This window comes from Rhododendron vialii, chromosome 7a (genome assembly GCF_030253575.1).
Source record: "Rhododendron vialii isolate Sample 1 chromosome 7a, ASM3025357v1".
Classification (NCBI taxonomy): Eukaryota; Viridiplantae; Streptophyta; class Magnoliopsida; order Ericales; family Ericaceae; genus Rhododendron; species Rhododendron vialii.
In genome coordinates this window covers 17,374,108-17,394,884 of record NC_080563.1, presented here as the reverse complement: position 1 = coordinate 17,394,884, position 20,777 = coordinate 17,374,108, and the positions used below count along the sequence as shown (strand labels likewise).

Below are 20,777 nucleotides of genomic sequence, written 5' to 3'. Positions count from 1 at the left end.
TGAGCTCTCGTAGTTTATGGTGTTACCTTTGGTGACCTGACATATTATACTGGTGGTGAAGCTGGTATAATGTGTCAGACTTTGTAGATGATCAAGGTAAGTTGTACACCTTGGAGGCCTTTGGAGCTGAAGAGCTGGTTAGGATGGAGGAGCAGACGGAGCTGTAGTTAGGAACCCTAGTTTCCCTACCTTTTTGTAATGAAAGTACTCTTATAGAAATTGTGTTGTAATAATGAGCCAGACTCTATTTTGAAGTTTCTATAAAAATGTCCTTTTAACGTTCCCAAAATTCGGGGCGTTATAGACACTTTATCTGTTGATTTGATTTTTTTAATGAGATGAACTGTTGACTCCTGAAGTTTACTATTCAAAGTTATATACTATTTTTGTTAGTGTAAGGGACATAGACGTATGAGTTAGCAACTGAACTTAATTGCTCATCAGATCTACTTTTTGTGGACTTGGCATCTTATGCCAGATAATAGAGACGGACAGGAAGGGTACTGCAATCTGGAAGAGTTTGGCGCAAAACAGATGGTTGCAGAAGAAGACGGACTCCCTGAGGAGTAGAAATTATCTTAGTACCCTTTCCGAAATTTGGAATAATGTAATTTGAATTTATAAGACTATTTGGATTTGTAATGACTTAATTAACCTCCTTATTTAAATAAATGACGAACTATAATTTAAAAATTATTTATTTAATGTTCCCAAAAATCGGGGCGTTACAATTTTAGTTGAATTATGAAGCAAAAATACAATGTTTAATCTTTTTACCTTATATTAGCCAACTATGTTTGTATTTTTTTTGGTTGAAAGAACTAGGATCTAGTTTAAAATTTGCTTTAGGCCTCAAATATTTCAGGACCAGCCAGAGACGGAGGGAGGTGTGGGCATATAGGGGCCAAGGCCCCCGCGTGGTTTCGGGTTTTTTTTTTTTATAAATATTTTTGTTTTTGTTTTTTTGTTTAGTGAGAACATTTAGGTATTGTATTTTGTATTGGATATTATTTAGATATAAAAATTTGTTCGTTTTTTGTCCCAAAACCCAATTTCTCTCTCTGTGCACGGTCTCTCATAAGTTTTTCCTTCAATCGTTGATCTCATTTCTTTTTCTATCTCTCTCTATTTACTACCCAAAAAAACCTCCCTCAAAATTTAAACCAAACAAACTATAAGATTCCCGAACCTTCAAATTTCAAAATCGTGTTCATAGGTTGGCCCCGTATTTATAAGATCTTGGTTCCGTCCCTGGGACCAGCCCTGCTACTCCTAAAGAAGTGATGAAAACATACATGAGTGGTTACATGATTCAAACTAATCTTTTGTGTAATTCCCAATGATCATTACCTTAGTGCATTAGTTCTAGAGTTAGGTAGGATCACAATTGATGTGTTCTCACAATACAATACATTACCTTTAGAATCACTTATTTTGTTGACGGAACAAGGCCTAAATACTCTAAGCAGGCATTGGAAAATTGGAGTATGAGGGTATTCTTTTGGTTCAAATAGAATCACTTCACTATGTCAAAAAATAAAATAAAATAGAATCACTTCTTTTTTCTTCAAACCGAATAGCCCAAACACAAGAAAAAACTTAACCCGGTTCGCGAATGAACCGGTTACTATTTGCCACTACGCCCACCCGGGTATTTGGCCCATCCAACCCCGGTCAACCTGATCGAATCAAAGGTCCGGGTTTTGAATGGAGCCCCGTGAAAGAACCACATAAAAGAAGCTGCTTTGCGAAAACCTGGGTTGAAGCCTAAACCCTAGTAAAATCAGGCTTCCCACACCAACTTCTCGACACGCTCTTGGCTCAGCTGTTATTCGATCGAAACACGAAGCAGCTGTCATGGGTATCACAGACAACCATGAACTCGAAGCTCAGAAGAAGAGCAAGAAGCAGAAGAGGAAGCTCGAACTGATCGAGCCCGAGGTGGTTGTCGTAGAGGCCAAGAAGGAGAAGAAAAAGAAGAAGAACGACAAGAGAGGTGATGGGTTTGTGGTTGATTGTGTTGAGGGGGGTGAAATAGTAGATGGGTCAGCTGAGGTTGGTGAAAAGAAGAAGAAGAAGGATAGGAAGGAAAACAAGAGAGAAAAAGAAGAAGAGTTTTTGGGAAATGGGTCAGGTGGAATTGGTAAGAAGGAGAAGAAAAAGCACAAGGAGGAGAGAGAAGGCAGAGGTTTGAAAAATGGGTTGGCTCCTGATGAAGCCAAGAGGGAAGTTGTTAGTGGGTCGTGTGAAAAACCTGATGGGAACAACAGAAATGGTGCCATTGTTGATGGGGATGAGAGGCGGAGTCATGGGGATGTGGTGGTGTCTGGGAAGGATATTAAGGAAATCAAATACACAGCACTGAATTCTTTTGCAGAGTCTGGGCTTCCTAAAGAAGTTCTGGAGTGCTGCCAAGGTTTTGAAAAGCCGTCGCCGATTCAGTCCCATTCTTGGCCTTTCCTGTTGAACAATCGTGATTTTATCGGGATTGCAGCAACTGGGTCAGGTAGTATTATAGTTTGATTTGTTGGTGTGTTTTCCTTGTACGACATTGCTATGTGGTGTATAATTTTGTCCTTTTGGTGGTCAGGCAAGACATTGGCCTTTGGGGTTCCAGCTATTATGCATATTTTGCAAAAGCGGAAGAATAAGACATCGAAGAGACTGAATCCGCTTTGCCTTGTACTTTCACCCACTAGAGAGCTAGCTCAACAAGTACGTGCTTATTATCTTGAATTCGAAGCTGTAAACAACTTGCCTAATGGGTGTGGGAGCTGTTTTTAATTTTCTAGGTTGTGTACTATCTTCCTGCCTTAAGTAATGACTGCTTTTGTAGAACTCTTTGTAATTAGAGAAGCCAATGTTACAATAACTGAGAAATGAGAACTGCATCGAGAAACTTTAGAAGAACAGCGGGGAGGGTGCAAATTATGTTAGTAGAAGACTAGAAGTGAATAGTATGTTGCCTGGTAAGGTATGAAGGCAGTGGCGTAGCCAGAATCTAGTACCAGTGGGGGCACAATCCAACCCATGCAACTTGATTTTGGGAAAAAAAAAAGTATCTATTTCTCATTTCTAAGAATCTAACCCACACCTAATTTGAGTTTCTTCTGAACTATTTTTTCATGATCACTGTTAAATTTTTTGTTCAACTATCGATTATCTTAGGGTAGAAATTAAATTTTTAGTTCTAAATGAGTATTCTTCTACATAAAGATATAGAGAGGAGTTGTTGATAGATTTAAGAAGAGGAAGGAGAGAAAGAAGGGAAAATGTGAAAACGAGCCTGACTTGAATTGAATTTTGTGATGAGATAGTGATTGTAATTCCGTCAAACACATGGTAGTTTGGGGGCTAAAGTTTAGTGAATGGAAGTTTGCCAAGAGTAATTAATTATTTAGTGGCCAATCCTCGTCACATGGTGCCCCAACACTATTCTCCATTACATATTTAGGTGAAATTCAAAACATTAAGTCTTGAGCCTTACATGAATACGCAATGGAGAAGGATGTTGTCACAGCACGGGATGGTGTATTTGAAGTACTCAATAATTTTTTCATGCTTTGAGGTATGATGTTTCTACCTTAGATATCACTTTATAGTTTTCTACCTAAAATTATCAAGTGTAAAAAAAACGAAAAAAACAAAACCCAGTGGGGGCTTGTGCCCCCACTGATCTCCTACTCCCTCCGCCACTGTAGGAAGGTTTTGGGAATGAATGGATACGGAGCACTGAAAATACATTCCATGCATGCCTTGCGTGGTATCTTTTACTTTATAGGAAAAATAAAAACAACTTATACATTTGGTACATCCACTTGGCTATACGCCTATGCCCGAAATTTACGCTAGAAACTTATGGGACCCCCAGACTGTTAACTTAGTGCTCTTTTCTTTAGGTTGAAGATTTTGATCTAATATGCTAGTATAGGTTGGACTGAGATTCTGTCATTATGTACCAAGGTTTCTGGTACAAATAAAATGCAAATGTCATAACTAAACGTGAAGGTTGGAATTTTTCATCTTGTGGTGGCACTTGAAAAGTTGGTTACGTAGTTTCTTCCTGGTGAGGAGTAATTTGCATGTTCATGGATTGCCATGATCTTCTGGGCCTTAGTGCCATCTCTACTTGATCTTACTTGTCAAAGAAAAATGAAGGAGAAAAAGAAGACAATAATGGTGGCAATGAACTTCATCATAGGTATCGGAATTGCCCAATTTGCAATTTGATTCATGATTTATTAATATAGGCAATGTTCTAAAAGTCGCTAGGCGCTAGTCGGGCAGTTGGCCACCTTTGAGCGATAAATCGAAGTTATCGGCGATTAATCCGAGGTAGTAATCGGACCTAATTGATAGGCCCCGCAAGCTAGTAATCGGTGATTAATTCCTTGTTTCAGAACACTGAATATAGGTGATCCAAGGTTTAGAAAGAACCGGTGATGAACCTGTCGTTTCACAGTTCGATTCGTGCAATTATGACAATTGTTGCATCCGATTAATATGGAATCACTTTTAACGTTGTTTTTTATCGGAAAAGCAAGAATATAACTTCATAGAGTGGTAAGTACGAAAAATCTTTATTCCCATGTGAAATTTGATATGAGTACTTATTCTTATTTTGTTGCTAACCCTTTTTGTCTTATTCTTCTCAAACATTAAACTAATCATTCCAACTATGTTTAAGCCTAAGATACCTTGTACTCATGAATTATCTTTGTTATTTTGGTGAATTTTTGTAGTTTATTATCATATGGGTCAATAGATGGGCTCAACATGTTTAAAATTATTCTTATTTTGTTGCTAACCCTTATTGTCTTATCCTTCTCAAACATTAAACTAATCATTCTAACTATGTTTAAGCTTAAGATACCTTGTACTCATGAATTATCTTTATTTTCTTGGTGAATTTTTATACTTTATTATCATATGGGTCAATAGATGGGCTCAACATCTTTAAAATGTTATAATGTTAATTTGGTAGACAATAATTATACACGTGGTTGTGATTATTGAAGAGTATAATGTCTTACGTGAAAGCGAATTTTGAATCTTTGATGCATTGATCATTATAAGTATCGTATTTTTGATTCATAGATCAAGGCTTAGAGCCTCGGACCAACCCACATTGCTGCATATAAGCCAGTTTCTTACCTATTAAGCTACGTGATCCTTGTTAAAACCAAACCTTTTATTATACTAAGGCTAAGCTTTTATTTTTGTAAGGAATCTATAATACCTATATGCATGTATGTAGAGTCATACCTCATAGTTCCCAATCAAATTTTGATGATCCGAGCCGCTCAATGTGATCAGAATGTGATTTTAAGGGTACCCGCGAGAAATCAGCAAAAAAAATGATCGGAAGGGCTTGATCCGAACAGTTTCGAATCGTTTTTTATTGAACGGTTTAAATAAAAACTGCTCAAATCAAGCCTTTTTCGGTCATATTTTTTGCTAATTTCTCGCGGCACCCTTAAAATCACATTCTGCACACATTGAACGGTTCGGATCATAAAAATTTGATTGGGAACTAGAGCTGCAAACGAACCGAGCCGCTCGCGAGCGGCTCTCAGCTCGGCTCGTTAGTGGCTCGTTCAAGCTCGGCTTGGAAGTTAAACGAACGAGCTCGAGCCGATTTTTTCAGCTCATTTTGTAAACGAGTTAGGATAAGCTCGGCTCGAGTTGGCTCGCGAGCCGGGGTATGTATACTTAAGTTTAGGGTTTTTATTGTTATTTCATAATTTGTTCTTTCCGTTTTCACTTTCCAGTCAACCAAGGGAGGCGAGAGCACACGCACACCAGTACACCCCCGCTCCATAGAAAAATGAAAGATATTTACCTTCACAATCAAAATATTTTTGGTTGTATTAGGCCTATGCAAGGATATATATATACATTTTTCGTTGGTCCGTTGAGGCTCGTGAATAAGCTCGAGCTCGTGAACAAGCTCGAGTCAAGCCAAGGCCCGCTCGCCTTGAGCTCGCCTCGTTAAGTTTTCACTGAGCTCGAGCTCGTGTTCGTTAAAAACTTAATAAACAAGCTTGAATACGGTAAAACTTGGCCCGGCTTGGCTCGTTTGCAGCCCTATTGGGAACTATGAGATTGAGGTTTGGGGTGTTTTTTTGGGTGTCCCTTGAACTGCCCTATATATATATGTATATCGGGGTGGTTCCGGGAACAACTAATTAGACACTTAAAAAAACACCTCATAGTTCCCGATCAAATTTTGATGATCCGAGCCGCTCAATGTGATCAGAACGTAATTTAAAGGGTATCCGTGAGAAATTAGAAAAAAAAAAAAAGACTGAGAAAGGCTCGATCTGAGCAGTTTTTAGCTTAGATTTAATGAACGGTTCAATTAAAAACTGTTCAAAATAAACACTTTCTGGTCATATATTTTGCTAATTTCTTGCGGGCACCTTTAAAATCACATTCTGCACACATTGAACGGTTCGGATCATAAAAATTTGATCGGGAACTTTGAGATTGAGATTTGGGGTGTTTCTTGAGGTGTTTTTTTGGGTATCCCTTGAACTGCCCCGTATATATATGTATTTCTCTTATGTACAAGTGTCTTGCTCTTGCTTCATTGATAAAGGGGCAGTGGACCTGGTGGTTAGATTGGTCTGGTGGATTTTTCCACTTCATTGTTAAGGGGGTTGTGGACGTGGTGGTCGTTAGATTGGTCTGGTGGATTTTTCCACTTCATTGTTAAGGGGGTTGTGGACGTGGTGGTCGTTAGATTGGTCTGGTGGATGTTCTCATTTGACAGAAATGGTGCCGGGCGCAATCTAAAATTTGTTATGGCCTTCTCTTGGATGGTTGTATAATCTTGTCTGTCAATATCTTGATGTCATAAGCTTGTTTTGTTTGGGAAGGTTCAGCTGTTGATAGTTTATGGGGGAGTGCTTTATCTGGTTAGAGAAAACAGAGATGTGGGTCTCTGGAATCAATCTACTGCAACTGTACTGTTCAGCTCTTTCATATTGTCGGGAAGAGTACTCTGATCATGACTCATTTTGTGTCCAAGTATGAGGATTGTGATTCTTTGACATAACAACAATAACTGTACCACTTTAACACCCAATCGATGGGGTATGGGCGGGAGAGGACCAGAGACGGACCTTGCACAAAGCAGCTGCTCTAAGAGCATCCGCAATGTAATAATCAAAATTGGATAACCAAAAGTTGCCACATCATCTTTTGATTATCCATTTAAGACATTGCTAAGATTAGCAATGTAGAAGTCCACAATGTAATAATCAAAATTGGATAACCAAAACTTGCCATATCACATTTTTAAACTAAAAAAAATCTATAAACTAAAATTTTTGACAATAATTTGAATACTCTTTTTGAAAAAAAATAACAGTTTTTTTAAGAAAATAGTTTAGTGAAAAAAAATTTGAAAATAGTTTTTTTTTTCAAAAAGAAAACAGTTTAAATTTTATTTTTTTTTTGAAAAACCGTCAGAAACTGTTTTTTTAAAAAAAAAACAGTTTTTGTGTAAAGACACTTTTAAATTTTGTTTGTTTGTAAATACTGTTTTTTTTTAAAGTTTCTGAAAAAAACAGTTTTGAGAGAGAGAGAGAGAAGGTTTTCATGTAATGATGGGTGTACTTGATTGAGAAAATGTGGGGACCATTAGATTTGATTATTGGCAAAAAGATTGCTAGTTTTGATTATTCAAAGGCCAAAATTTGATGAGTTGCTAAGAGGTTGTTAAGTATGGTTATTACAATGTGAATACTTTTTTTAGAAAACATTGCTAACTTTAGCAACTTTTTGGTTTTGATTATTACATTGTGGATGCTCTAAGAAAGTTTTACCACCTAACATAATTGTGATTCTTTGACATGTCTGATTAAAAAGGTCAGGAAACCATGACTTGTCTTAGCCTTGTTGGCAAAATGGCAAATCTCAAACAACATTATGTAATGCAGTGTTTCTACATTTTTGTGTACGCATTCTCCTCATTTATACCGTTCATGCAGAACACTCATATAGTCATATGATAGTGGAATTTATTTGTCTGAAAAGTGGCCAACCATTGATGCTTTGTGCTTGTGGCAGATTTCAGATGTTCTGTGCGCTGCTGGAAAACCATGTGGCTTGCAATCAGTTTGTGTATATGGAGGAACTTCCAAAGGACCCCAAATATCTGCTCTGAAGTCTGGTGTTGTGAGCCTTCTATTATTCTTTGCAATTCTATTCTCACTTTTGACATAATGCTCAGTTGCTTACAGAAGTCACATACTATTTGCTCTATCCTCACATAAAAAGTCTACTTCTCAAATAGAAAACCGAAAATATCAGTTTGCAAAGTACTAATCAATACTCTTTGCTCGGTGCTGGGGTATGGGGGCAGTACTGCAAAGTTTGGAACCACCAGGACTTGAGGTGGGGCACCAGCTTGGTAAGGGTCATAACCTGGATTATTGAAAAAAGGCAAATGAAGATGACTTCTGCTTTCTGATTTATTAGATAACGGCAAATGAAGATGACTTCTGCTTTCAAGTACCTGTTGTTCTTGGAATGGCTCGTTCAGTTCCAATCTCGTATCCCTATATACGGAGCACGGTTGCATGCATATTTGCAGTTGTCCAAGTAATACTTGGATGCTATCCATATGCTTAGATACCAATCATCTTTGCATAGTTTTGGGGTTTTAAGGAAAGATGTATCTGTAAAGAACACTTAAGAGGAGCTTCTTATTTTCTGGTATCAGAGGCTTTTTTATATTGAACTGAGATCACTTCTTATTTTCTGGTAGCAAAGAATTCTCTTGTACTGAAGAGGTACAGGGTGTTCCCAGTTGCATACTAGCAGTATCCCTACACTTAAAGTACTTCCCTTTGTCCTGACATTTGACCTCCCTTATTGGGGGATAGTGTGAAGCGAAGTCCCACGCTTAGGTACCAAAGCTTTATGAAGAATATAAGCGTGAGGGCACCCTCACTTCAAGAGCTAGCTTTTGGGGTTGAGTTCTACCCAAGACCGTGTTGTTATCATGATGGTGATGCCTATTGCCTTCTGTGTTTAAATGCTTGCTGATGTTGGTCTACAATGGCTAGGACTGTGAAGTGCTGTGTACATTCCAAACTCTTTATTGGATATCATCTACTCTTTTTGGGAAGAAAAACACGAGATATCTACAAAAAGGAGATTATTATTGTGATTAGAGGCTTGCTGGCACTTGTATAGTTCCATGCATTATCAATTGGGAGAGCTTTTGCCATTGGATTCTCAATTCAACTTTGTCCTGTGCATAACCTTCTTTAGAATTACTATTGCTTCTAATGGGAAATTCAAATTCATATTATAGGTGTTCCTTCTCATATTGACAGCAAATTTGCTTTTGATAGAGCCATTTCGCTTTAGTTTTTTTTTTGATCGTCCATTTTCGCTTTAGTTGGCTATTGATTTTTGCCTCATTTTTTTAGTAGTGTTAAACTACTGACTTTCTCTAAGTGTTTTCCTATGCTTGATGTGCTGCTTATCATTACTTCAGGTTCTTTTCTTCCTTCGTTTTTCCATTTGTTTTTGGTTTAATGCTTCTTTCCTTCTTGTGATCTTAGGATATTGTTATTGGAACACCTGGACGTTTGAAGGACTTGATTGAAATGGGTGTATGCGTTTTGAAGGAGGTATCATTTGTGGTAAGCACTGTATATGATTCTTCTTTGTTTACATGTCATGCTCAAAGCTTGATTTTGTTCCTATTCCCTGTTACTACATATGTTGATATTTTTCTTTGATAAGTAAGTAATTTATTAACAAAAAGGCATAAAGGGAATGTCGCCCGTATACAAGAAGGCATAAAGGCATAAGTAAGTAATTTACTACATATGTTGATGTTTATCTAAATCTCATCTCCTCATGAGTCAGTGACTAGGGTAGAACTTCAGGCTGCTAAGCCCCATCACCCACAAATTTGACATCACGAACCTATACTAGGTGTGGACTCACACATAAGAGGTCCTTGAATCGAGGTTTATGTCAAAACCTTAATAGTTATATTTGACTCCTTCCAGCAGTTCACTGTGACGGAGTTACCACCATTCCTGCTTAGAATGCTATTAGACCCTATTCCTCCATGGGATCACCACATCAGTAATACAATTCGGATGTAGACAAATATCATCCTTGTTCTCGTCTGAATGACAATTCAAAGGCAACCATTTCTCCTATAAGACCTCAACAATCTATAAGCTTCTTCATGCCAAAATATGGGTCTTGCCACTATTAGGGATTTCATTTACAAATAAAAAATACACTCCCAAATAAAACTTGTACTCCATTCAAGGTTGTGTAAACCTTCTTCTAACAAAAAACAAAAATTGTGTTATTGAACTAAACCTTGAAATGAAAATGAAGTAAAATCCAAAAACCAATTCATTCGCCAAGAATCAAATCAGCATTGGAATAGCATGATAACGGTTCTTCCCAAAATCAAATACTTCCTCCATCCCTTCTCAAGTGTCCAGTGTCCACTACGGTTCTGTGTGTCATTTTCAATTGCCTATATCTCTCGATATATATTATGTTTTATATTTTAAAATCATTGTTTTACAGAAATAATTGAGATTTATCAAACAAAATCCATAAGACAATGATAAATCTCAATTTTTCTATAAGACAATGATTCATAATATATGTCGAGAGATATAAGCGATTGAAAATGGCACGGAGAACCGTATACGTTGCTGTTGTAGCAATTGCTCAGTAAGTTTTGTGAATATGTCATTGTGGTTTCCGAAGAATGAAAGAATAAGTATGTTATTGTAGACCATGTCAACTGTTCTTCATCAGAATATATATATGATTTGAATTAATCTAGGGAAGCTTAAAGTGACATTTTCTTGGTATAATTTTGTCACAGATCAGTTAGTATGAAATCCTATTTTGGGTCTGAGTTGTGCGCAAATCTCCTATATATTTTCGGAAATGGCAAGGCTGGCAGAACAATATTGAACTATTGATGATTAAATACTCTTCCCAAAACCAACGTTAAGTCCACTATTGATAGGTTATTTTCAAAATATTACTACCTCCGTCCCGAAATAAATGTTTGATCGGCAAAACGAGAAATTTGTATTATTTTTAAGTTCTCGTTTTGCAGACGGGACATTTATTTTGGGATGGAGGGAGTACAAGACAAAAGCTAAGAACCACTTAGAGCCATTACAATAACAACAATTAGAATCTAAGACTCTATGCACACAAAGTCCACCAAGTCACCAGCTATGGTATTATCCAGCCACGGTTCCATGTCTCTTTCAACTGCAAGCTCTTAATCTTGGAATTTCATTGGATGAGCTACGAATCCCAGTAGGAAAATAAAATCCGAAAAGCTCGAATACCAAACGCATCCCTTAAAACAATTGTCGGAGCAGGTACAGTGAGACACTTAAAATATGCAGCATAAGAGTAAGAACTAAGAATAAATGTACAAGTGTACAACAATAGCTAATGAAGGAACCAACAAATTAGTGAAGTTAGCTAATTCTGTTGTTTATTGCTTATTAATATGTTTCAATTCTAGGGCTACTTATGTGGAGTAACTGCTCCCACCACCGGTAAGTGACTTGCAGAAGTCAACCAGTAAGCCCTCTCAGGCCGTGCTAAGGATGGTTATGCTTCGAGTTACATACCTGGTCCTGGCATCCCTGCGCCTAAAGTCCTCTTAGCTTATCTGACAAAGGTTCGACCAGCCACTGAGTAGTACTAGCATCCTAACCTAGGTTCTGCAAACCCGTCTTGCTTACTGACTAGTCCGGGTTTTTGGTTTAGGTTTGACTTTTTTCCTCTAAGTTCAAGGATTGGATTCCGCTAATGCTGTCTTAGGGTTTCACTTGCGAGATAACACTAACCACCACAACTGTGTGTCGAGAAACCATGATTAAATCAGTCATTATCTTTTGTTCAATTAGCATCCAAACCCAACAACTCAAGGCTTAACGTTGACTATGTGTCCAATTTGTGCTCTCGGCACATTTTTAAGAACAGGTAAATATTTTCACAAATTGTTATGCATGTCATTTTAACAATAGTAAGAGTCTAAGAGTAGTTAAACGCAATAAACCAAAAATTAGTTACAGCCGTCAGAATTATGAGTTTGCAGCAGACAAATAGTACTCAAACTTCATGAAACTCTCCAAATTTGGTATTTATAGTATGTTAGTAAGATTTTGACACTGGCCTAGAAATAATAGCATTTCTAAAATAGGAGAGAAGTCCAAAATACGCTGGTAATAACACTGCTGGCAGGGGCGGCCCTACATGGTTTCCAGGGGGTTCAAGCGAACCCTTTGGATCCAAAAAATGCCCTAAAATTTTCATATTTCTTTTATATAATTGTATTTTTCCTTAATATTGTCGGCACTGAATCATTCATACATTGTCAAAGTGAAAAATCACTTGAGTTTGTGAGTAAGTAGGTACTATAGCTCAAGTAAACAAAATAAAGAACTGTGCTACTGGTACAGACAAAATCTGTACTAGTGGGTACAAACCCCTTTTTTGTCCCATTTTGGGTCTCAAAAAAATGATCGGAGTCGCTCATTTTGTTTAAAATACTTTGCTTATGGTCCCTACAAAAAATAAACTTAATCCGGTATCGGTAAAAGTATTTACGAAACGTCCAAACTTTGCTCTACTGAATTCTAGAGCAAAGTTTGGATGTTTCGTAAATACTCTTACTGATACCGGATTAATCTTATTTTTTGTAGGGACCATAAAGCAAAGTATTTTAAACAAAATGAGCGACTCCAATCATTTTTTTGAGACCCAAAATGAGACCAAAAAGGTATTTGTACCCACTGGTACAGATTTTTTGTCTGTACTAGTCGACTTTCTGCAAAATAAATTAGGCGCAATAAAATTTCATCCAAATGTAAATATGTGCATTCTACATAGAGCTTTGTATACAAAAAATTTCTTTGTAATATTGTCACCTCTTAACTAAAAACCTGGAGTGTGTCACTTTTTGGTGAATATGCAATATCTGCAACTGCAAGTGGTCTTGACTTAGAAGTTCTACCCTCTCGAAAGTGTTCTAACTAACTTTAAATGGAAGCTAACACAAAATGCACGTTTCCAAGTGGTCTGGACTTAAAATGATTTTTGTTGAATATATAACGTGCATGCAGAAGTACTGTTCAAAAATAACTTCTGACTGATGTACCAAAATGGGTGTTTTCATTCATAAACTATTAAGATCGAAATCCGCAGAGAATCACACATTTAGTACACATATGATGCTCAACTGTAAGAACTGAAGTAATGACCCATCTCCTATGATGCTCAACTGTAAGAAAGCATCATCTTGAAGAACAACTTAGTGTGACTACTCAATATCCATTTAAGGCCCCCTAGTCCAAATCCAATCTATACCCCATCCTCTTGAGTCGTAGCACCTCTAGGAATGTATCTAAGCAAGTAAATCAGATTATTCAAAAACTTGAAGAAGGTATAGAAGAACATGGAAGAAGGGATTTTAAGGACTACAATACTTTAAGTAAACAGCCTCTTTGCTTGCTTGGGTGAGACTGCATACATCAATCCTTCCCCAAATCCTGTGCGGGACTTCATGCACACTCTCATAGGGTAACACCATTTTAATATTTCTAAGTAAACCTTGCATATTATTACATATTTTTGTTAGATTTCTAACCATGGATCATCATCAAACCTTACATACAACATACATCTTAGTAAATCCACATAATACACCTATATTTAAGATTCATATAGAAGGGCATAGATATGGAGCTAGGTTTTAGAATCTTTCCTTGAGCAAGTAAAGAGAAAAAATAAAATAGTAACACGGACTTCTCTCTCTCTCTCTCTCTCTCTCTCTCTCTCTCTCTCTCTCTCTCTCTCTCATGTCAGATCTTCTTGTTGGTTAGGGAAAAATTGTTGGAAGACAAAAGACTACTGCTCCTTCTCTTTTTAGAGAAAGTGGTGAAGAAAACAATGTTGGTGTGTGCTAAGAAATTGGCTATGGTAGGATAGTATTGAGGGGTGTAAAGAGTGATTGGGATCTTTGCATGCCAACATAGATGCAAATGTATGTGTAATCGAGGTCAAGTCATACATAAATGAATAGAAAAATCTGAAATAGGAAGTTGTAGACAAATTGAGTCAAGTCAATTAGTTTCTTATATTACCATTCATTTATCATGCAAGTAAAAGTTTTGTTACATGTTTGATAGTCAAACACATTACTACACATGACACACACCTGCACACAAGTATCAAGTGGGTCCACCAACAGTGACAAAATTTTAGCAATTGTAAAAGATATTGAAACAAGACTATAAAGACTAGCTAAGCACGTAAACAATTAAAAGGGAAGAAAATAGTAACCAAATAGCTATTTTTATACATGAACTAATGATGCAAGGTTTACAAAATTTTCTTAGCTGATTATCTTTCATCGGCTGGAAGCTGTATTCCTGCCTTTGCTGGTCAATCATTTTAGTGTATTTTAGCGGCTTTTTATTTTTTATTTTTTATGCATGTTCTCCCCTTTTTGTCCCTTTCTGTTTGTAAAGTCATATAGTTCACCACTTGTCCCAAAAGATTGAAGCTATTAGAATGTCACCAAACAACCCATGTTAAGCTCTCCGCTAGGGGCTAATGGTGATATAATTTCTCGATTTCATTTCAGAAAATTTGATGGAATGGATATTGCATTCAAGTTCTCTCCTGTATGAAATTATATCTTCAAGTTCCCTTGGCAGGTTCTAGATGAAGCTGATCGAATGCTTGACATGGGATTTGAGCCAGAAGTTCGCTCTATATTGAGCCAAACATGCTCTAGTATGTCGCTTAACTCGATTTTCCTGTCCTTTTTGAAGAATCTGGTCAAAAGTAGAATGCACTCGATCCACTTTTATGTCTTGCTTTTACTGCTGTCTCGGGTGTTTTTTCTGCTTCGTCCTTACCGTATTTTCATATAGCACATGGCATCCTCAGCACTCTCAACTGAGCCATGCATTTTTTCTGTGGACTTGTTTGAATAGCTACTACACACCTCCTTGGGTCTTCTTGGAGTGATGAAATCAAACCTATTTGCGAGAATCGTTGTTAGATAACTAGTCACTGAACCTATTCTTCTTCTTTCTTCCCTTTTCTGTTTCATTTATCCTTCTTTTTCTTAACTTGTGTTTCTTTAAGGAGCAGGGCGTGGCTTGGGTTGGTGGGCTATAGAGGAAACGTCATTTGGGGATGTGTGTTTGTGTGACATGAACACATGATTGGTCTTGCTTCAATTTTTTTTTTTTAAAGCAAAATATGTTTTGGATGTGCCTACTTCTCTTCCAGGCGTATAGGATACATGGTGGGAACGTATGCCCATTTTTTTGACTAAGTTCTCAATATGGTAAAAGAAAGGTGAAAGTACATGGAGACCACCTCAGCTATGCATTTTTCCCACGGAGATCCCCTAACATTTAAAACTGCTCATACAGACCCCCTCAACTATATGAAATGAAATATTGGCTACCTCTGTTAACGGAATGAGAGAAAATGATGATTTTACCCCTTAAACATCGCCCACACTAATCCCCTCATCTGTAAAAATTGTCCACGTTAACCCCTTCATCTTAACGGTCTTTTTGATAGAAGGGTGCTGATTGGTTAACAGTTATAGTTGAGGGAGTTATAGTTGAGGGGGTCTGTATGGGCGATTTTAAATATTAGGGGGTCTCCGTGGAAAAAGTGATAGTTAAGGGGGTCTCCGTGTACTTTCACCTAAAAGAAAATTGGAAAAGAGAGCTTGTTATCTTTATGAACAAAAAAACTTTTGGCCACTTTTTTTAATCCTAGACTTCAGTCGATGTAGAGAGTGATGACGAATCATTTATGGATACATTGTCCATTATAGATACACGATTAATATGTGGAACAAGACATGAATTGTCCAATGGAATTTCAGGGGCAATTAGGAACAAAATAGCAATGTTGATATAATGTTCTGGCAGCACCTACCTGTGCATAATTAAGGTGGTTTGGACGTGTCTATTGTAGATCAATAGATGCGGTAGGTAGGAGGGGTGATATGGTTTGAGGGTAGCACTAACTGGAGGGTTTGACTGAAATTGACTTTTGATGCCCTTGACAAAGCTCAATGGAGAAAACAGATTCATGGAGCCGACCCCAATTAACTAGGAGTTAAGGCCCTGTTTGGTTTGGTTTGGCTTATTGGATTGTCCCTTTGTGTACAAAGCCTTTGCATCTGCTCTAAAAGCCTTCAAATCTGCTCTAAAAGCCCTCACATCTGCTCTACTGTATTTGTTTTCCTCAGCCTCTTTGCAAATTATAGTTTACATGTGAATAAAAAATTTGCAAACCTATGCAGCTCGTCAAATGGTTATGTTTAGTGCTACGTGGCCTCTGCCTGTTCATCAATTAGCTCAAGAATTCATGGATCCCAATCCAGTTAAGGTGTGCATCTTTGTGCTTGACATCAACTTGCTCTACATGATTTAGTTTCTCTGTTTGGTGATAGAGCTCCATTTCAGGTGGTTGTAGGTTCAGAGGATCTGGCTGCCAACCATGATGTCCTGCAGATAGTTGAGGTGTGGTAGGCAAAGTGATTGGCCGAAGGCGGTTTTCCTTTCAAGACTATTTTGCAAGAAATGAAGCAGCTTGTGTTAATGTGGCTTCCTTTTAATTTGTAGGTTTTGGAGGATCGAGCGCGTGATGAGCGTTTGGTCTCGTTGTTAGAGAAATACCATAAATCACAAAAGTATGTGTTGCTAGTTGGTCACATGACTCACATTACTTGCCCCTTTTGAATTTGAATAAAGATCACGTTTGACCACTCATCTTATTTTGACTTATTTGCCTACTAAAATGAGCAGACGTTTCTTGTAAATCCTTAAGTTTCTTATCCTCACTTCTAGTGCTGATTATGTCATTTCTGTTGTACTTGTCTAATTTCCACTTCCGTGGTAGTTCCAATGTTTCTTATCTTGCACATGTTTCTTAAAATATCCCAATATGTTTTATACTTTGGTGGTATCTGCCTGCTGACACAATGCCTTAATTGTGCTGGCCATGCTTTGAGCAGGAACAGAGTGTTGGTTTTTGTATTGTACAAGATGGAAGCAGCCCGTGTTGAGAACATGCTTCAAAAAAAGTATTTTCTCTCTTATGCTCACAAAGTTTCTGATTAGGTTTTGTCATTAAAACAATTGTTGAGCTCTTATCAATAGAAGATCTGGTTATAAATATCTCTTAATCAAACATGACAAATGTTTTTAGTCTAAGCTAAAGAAAATTCCCATGATAATTCTTCTCTCTTTCTGAATCAAGGGGTTGGAATGTAGTCTCTATTCATGGGGACAAAGCACAACATGCTCGTACAAAGGCACTGTCTCTTTTTAAGGAGGGAAGCTGTCCCTTAATGGTATGTTGTTTTTTAGACATCATGAACTTGTGATGGGTTCTGCGAAACAGTCTTTCGGAGGTGTTCATACCTTTTTGGCCTAGGAAAACAAACACATTTTCTTCGATGTTGTTTTGGTCTCCATATCTGTATGGAAGTTGCATTTTCATCATTTGATCTATTTTATGGAATGGTCCACTTGCATTAAGTTCTTGCTGATTTTTCTCCGTATGTTCTTTTTATGTGATGCTACTGCAATAATATTTTGCCAACTGCTACTTACGCCAAGCTTCTGTGTTATACATAGTTTTTATTTCTGTGATGTGGTATTTTGTTAGTGTTAGGACTTGCATAGGTCATCGACTTTTGTTACTTGGATGTAATTCTGTAATGTAGAGCTACTAGGAGGATACATGTAAGGTAAAGCTACCCATGGAGATGGGGAAGGCCGTGGTTTGGGAGTTGCTTCAGTAGCATGGATAATGGAAACTTTGTAGAGAATGAGGAGGAGGACCTTGAAGCATTCCCAATATAAGTGTCAAAGCCGTGTCTGCAGTAGTCAACCAAGATGGAGCTTGGTTTGGACTCTTGGATTGAATTCCAGAATGTCTCGTTAGTCAACGAAACCAAAATCTTATTGTCGACCAAAGAACTAAAATGTCATACTCCTTGAAGCTCAAAATTTAGTCGGCCTACTGTACTCGCTAGTGTGGTCGGCCAACGTGTTGTCCCATTTTTGACCAGATGGGACCCTTCTCTACCACCCTAGTTCGTATTCAAAATTGGACAACAGTTAACGAGTTGTAGATTCCTAGATTCAAGTGCTTAGTGCTCACACCCTCACCATCACGCTTCATGATTGGGTGAACCTGATGAAAACCCGCTACTGTTGTAGTGGATGGAGTCAACAACTCTCTCTTTCATTGAATCATTCCTATGATCTTTTTGTTTTTGTACTAATTGCATGATTTGGCTGTTCTGGTTATTTTGTGGGGAGTCTTGCGACTTTAGGTTTGATTTGGATGTGTATTGAATAAATTCACATTAAGTCTTTCCTTGCATTTTCCCCTTGGATGACATTGTGACACTGGAATTTTTTTTGGATGCATTGGTTTTTTTTAGAAGCCTGTTTCATTCCAATGGCATTGTATTTCTGCAGATAGCCACTGATGTGGCTGCTCGAGGATTAGATATTCCTGATGTTGAAGTAGTGATAAATTACAGTTTTCCTCTGACAACGGAGGATTATGTCCATAGAATAGGGAGGACGGGACGAGCTGGTAAAAAGGGTGTTGCCCACACATTTTTCATGAAAGAAAACAAGGTAAAGAAAAGGTGACATTGTTATGGGATATGAGTTCTTGAATTCATAAACTAACAATTCTTACTTCGAGGATTGGGTGATTATTTTAGCTGATAAAAAGTTGATTTTGCTACAGGGATTAGCTGGGGAATTGGTAAATGTTCTGAGAGAGGCTGGACAGATTGTCCCTACTGCCCTTACAAATTTTGGCACCCACGTAAAGAAGAAGGTCTGCTTTCCTCTCCTTCTCTTTTTTGAGAGTTGTGTCACCACGAATAGTTTATGCGTGTGTGAGTAGAGGACATCAATTTGTGTGTGATTACAGTGTTACCTACAAAGTTAATATTGGAATCTGGTGCTAGACATGCAGCTCTTCTAAGCTTGATGCTCTTAGATGAGCCCCTTTCATACGTTACCTTCGAAAAGTGAGTGTATTTCACTACAACTGATTGATATGTTGGATGTAAATATAGATTGTAATCTCAGTCAAATATTTCAACAGACAGCTTGAGCTGTTATTGGGCACATTTGACAGCTTGAGCTTCTCGGACTGTTAGTGATCTAACATAATATTAGGTTAGAACTTTTTGGGAGGTCCTGGTTTCAAGTCTGTCTGTATTATTTTCATTCGCATTCTCTCCCATAAAATATGCTTTGCTCAATGTACAGATGTTTTTTGTACCAAGTGCCAATGAGATTTTGCCTACATGCGAGCAAGGGTTTTAGATTGGTAAACGTTGTTGGTTCTATATATTTTCTAACGACTTAAGCAATTGGGAGAATTAGTGATCTTAACCGTGGGCATCGTTTTGACTTCAACTGATGCCTAAAAGTGTCTCTTACTCTGCTGAACCCATGCCTTGTTTAAAAGAGCTGATTATACCCTTGACTTGGATGCAGGAATCAAAGCTCTATGGGGCTCATTTTAGGGAGATTGCCGCTGATGCTCCAAAAGCCAAGAAAATAACATTTGACTCTGATAATGAAGATTGAGGCCGACTGCAATTCCAAACTGTTGAGCTTGTACCAAACCTGTTTGATAGCCGGTTATCAACGTTTGGTGATTGTTTTTGCTTTTCGGGTCTCATAGCCTTTAACCTCAGCAGGTTTTGAGCATGAAGGCAAATACGATTTGGGGTACTAGCCACATGGCCTAGCCGTTCCTGGATAGAAATTTGTAATCTCTCCCTCTCCCTCTGTCGGTGTGGTCACAAGGTAACTTGTGGAAAATCTGAGACTCATCTATTTATCTTCCTTTATCGTTTTATTTTTATCGGCATCTTTTTTATTTATTTTTCTTTTTCTTTGAGAGGTTCTGAATGAAAACTGTTTCACGATTTATTGGGGCAATATATGTATGAAAATATGCTCTAGTTCAATTGCTTGGTGAGCTGTAATGAAAATTTTGATGTTCTTAATTTACTGTACTGAATTGGTTCTAGTTAAGGTAAAGAAAAGGGATTGGTTCTAGTTGTGATGTAGTCTTGTGATTTTTTAGATTGTAATGAATGTGTTATATTGTTGAATGATAACCAACTGTAAGCAAGTTGAATAAACTTTGATAATGAAGTGCATGTTTTTCAACAAAAGTAGAAAAAAACAAAAAAAAGGGTTTGTAATTTTCAGGTCGGCCTCTTCGTAATAAAAATTGCAAAGAGGAAAAACAATGGCAAGGAATCTCATTTTCTCTGGAGTCAACCTTTGTTTTGCAATTTCTTCCAAATCAACGAGCTATATGGAGTGTCAATTCATAAAATCTGTGGCAGACAAGTTTTACATCGTGTAATATTCACCTCCAAATGGCCGGATCGGATTGGATAGGTATGGGTATAATTGCCATCCGTGTTGCTTGTTCCCACCTCTTTTAATTTTTGACGAAGTACCATAGGGTTCCAACCTTGCCAATGAGGTTGCAAGTTGGAATCACAAACTCAACATTTCCGACTTTCGATACGTGAGGCAACTCGAGTACTTGCTCAGATCTTGAAGTAAATCTTACTCTCTTCGTCAGTGTTCAATTATGCAATTTTAACATATTATGGGACAATAAAAAATGGAATACTAATTAGACTC

The 20,777-nt window shown here is 37.6% G+C and overlaps 1 protein-coding gene across 1 annotated transcript; it reads left to right on the top strand.

Moving 5' to 3' along the window:
* Positions 1–1,662: 1,662 nt before the first annotated feature.
* On the top strand, positions 1,663–20,161 carry LOC131333815 (DEAD-box ATP-dependent RNA helicase 5). The gene is made up of 13 exons (XM_058368574.1): positions 1,663–2,506; positions 2,591–2,715; positions 8,077–8,184; positions 9,582–9,662; positions 14,751–14,829; positions 16,370–16,455; positions 16,533–16,589; positions 16,692–16,759; positions 17,084–17,152; positions 17,329–17,422; positions 18,561–18,725; positions 18,841–18,933; positions 19,605–20,161. The coding sequence occupies exons 1-13, from the start codon at positions 1,858–1,860 to the stop codon at positions 19,695–19,697; spliced, it is 1,767 nt and encodes a 588-aa protein (XP_058224557.1). The 5' UTR covers positions 1,663–1,857; the 3' UTR covers positions 19,698–20,161.
* Positions 20,162–20,777: the final 616 nt, after the last annotated feature.

What these genes read in the sequence shown, in the direction of transcription:
- LOC131333815 (XM_058368574.1), top strand. Translation starts at nt 1,858, where the DNA reads ATGGGTATCACAGACAACCATGAACTCGAAGCTCAGAAGAAGAGCAAG. An exon ending in GATTGCAGCAACTGGGTCAG is followed by an intron (nt 2,507 to 2,590) that starts GTAGTATTATAG and finishes TTTGGTGGTCAG; the next exon opens with GCAAGACATTGGCCTTTGGG. An exon ending in TTTTCATGAAAGAAAACAAG is followed by an intron (nt 18,726 to 18,840) that starts GTAAAGAAAAGG and finishes ATTTTGCTACAG; the next exon opens with GGATTAGCTGGGGAATTGGT.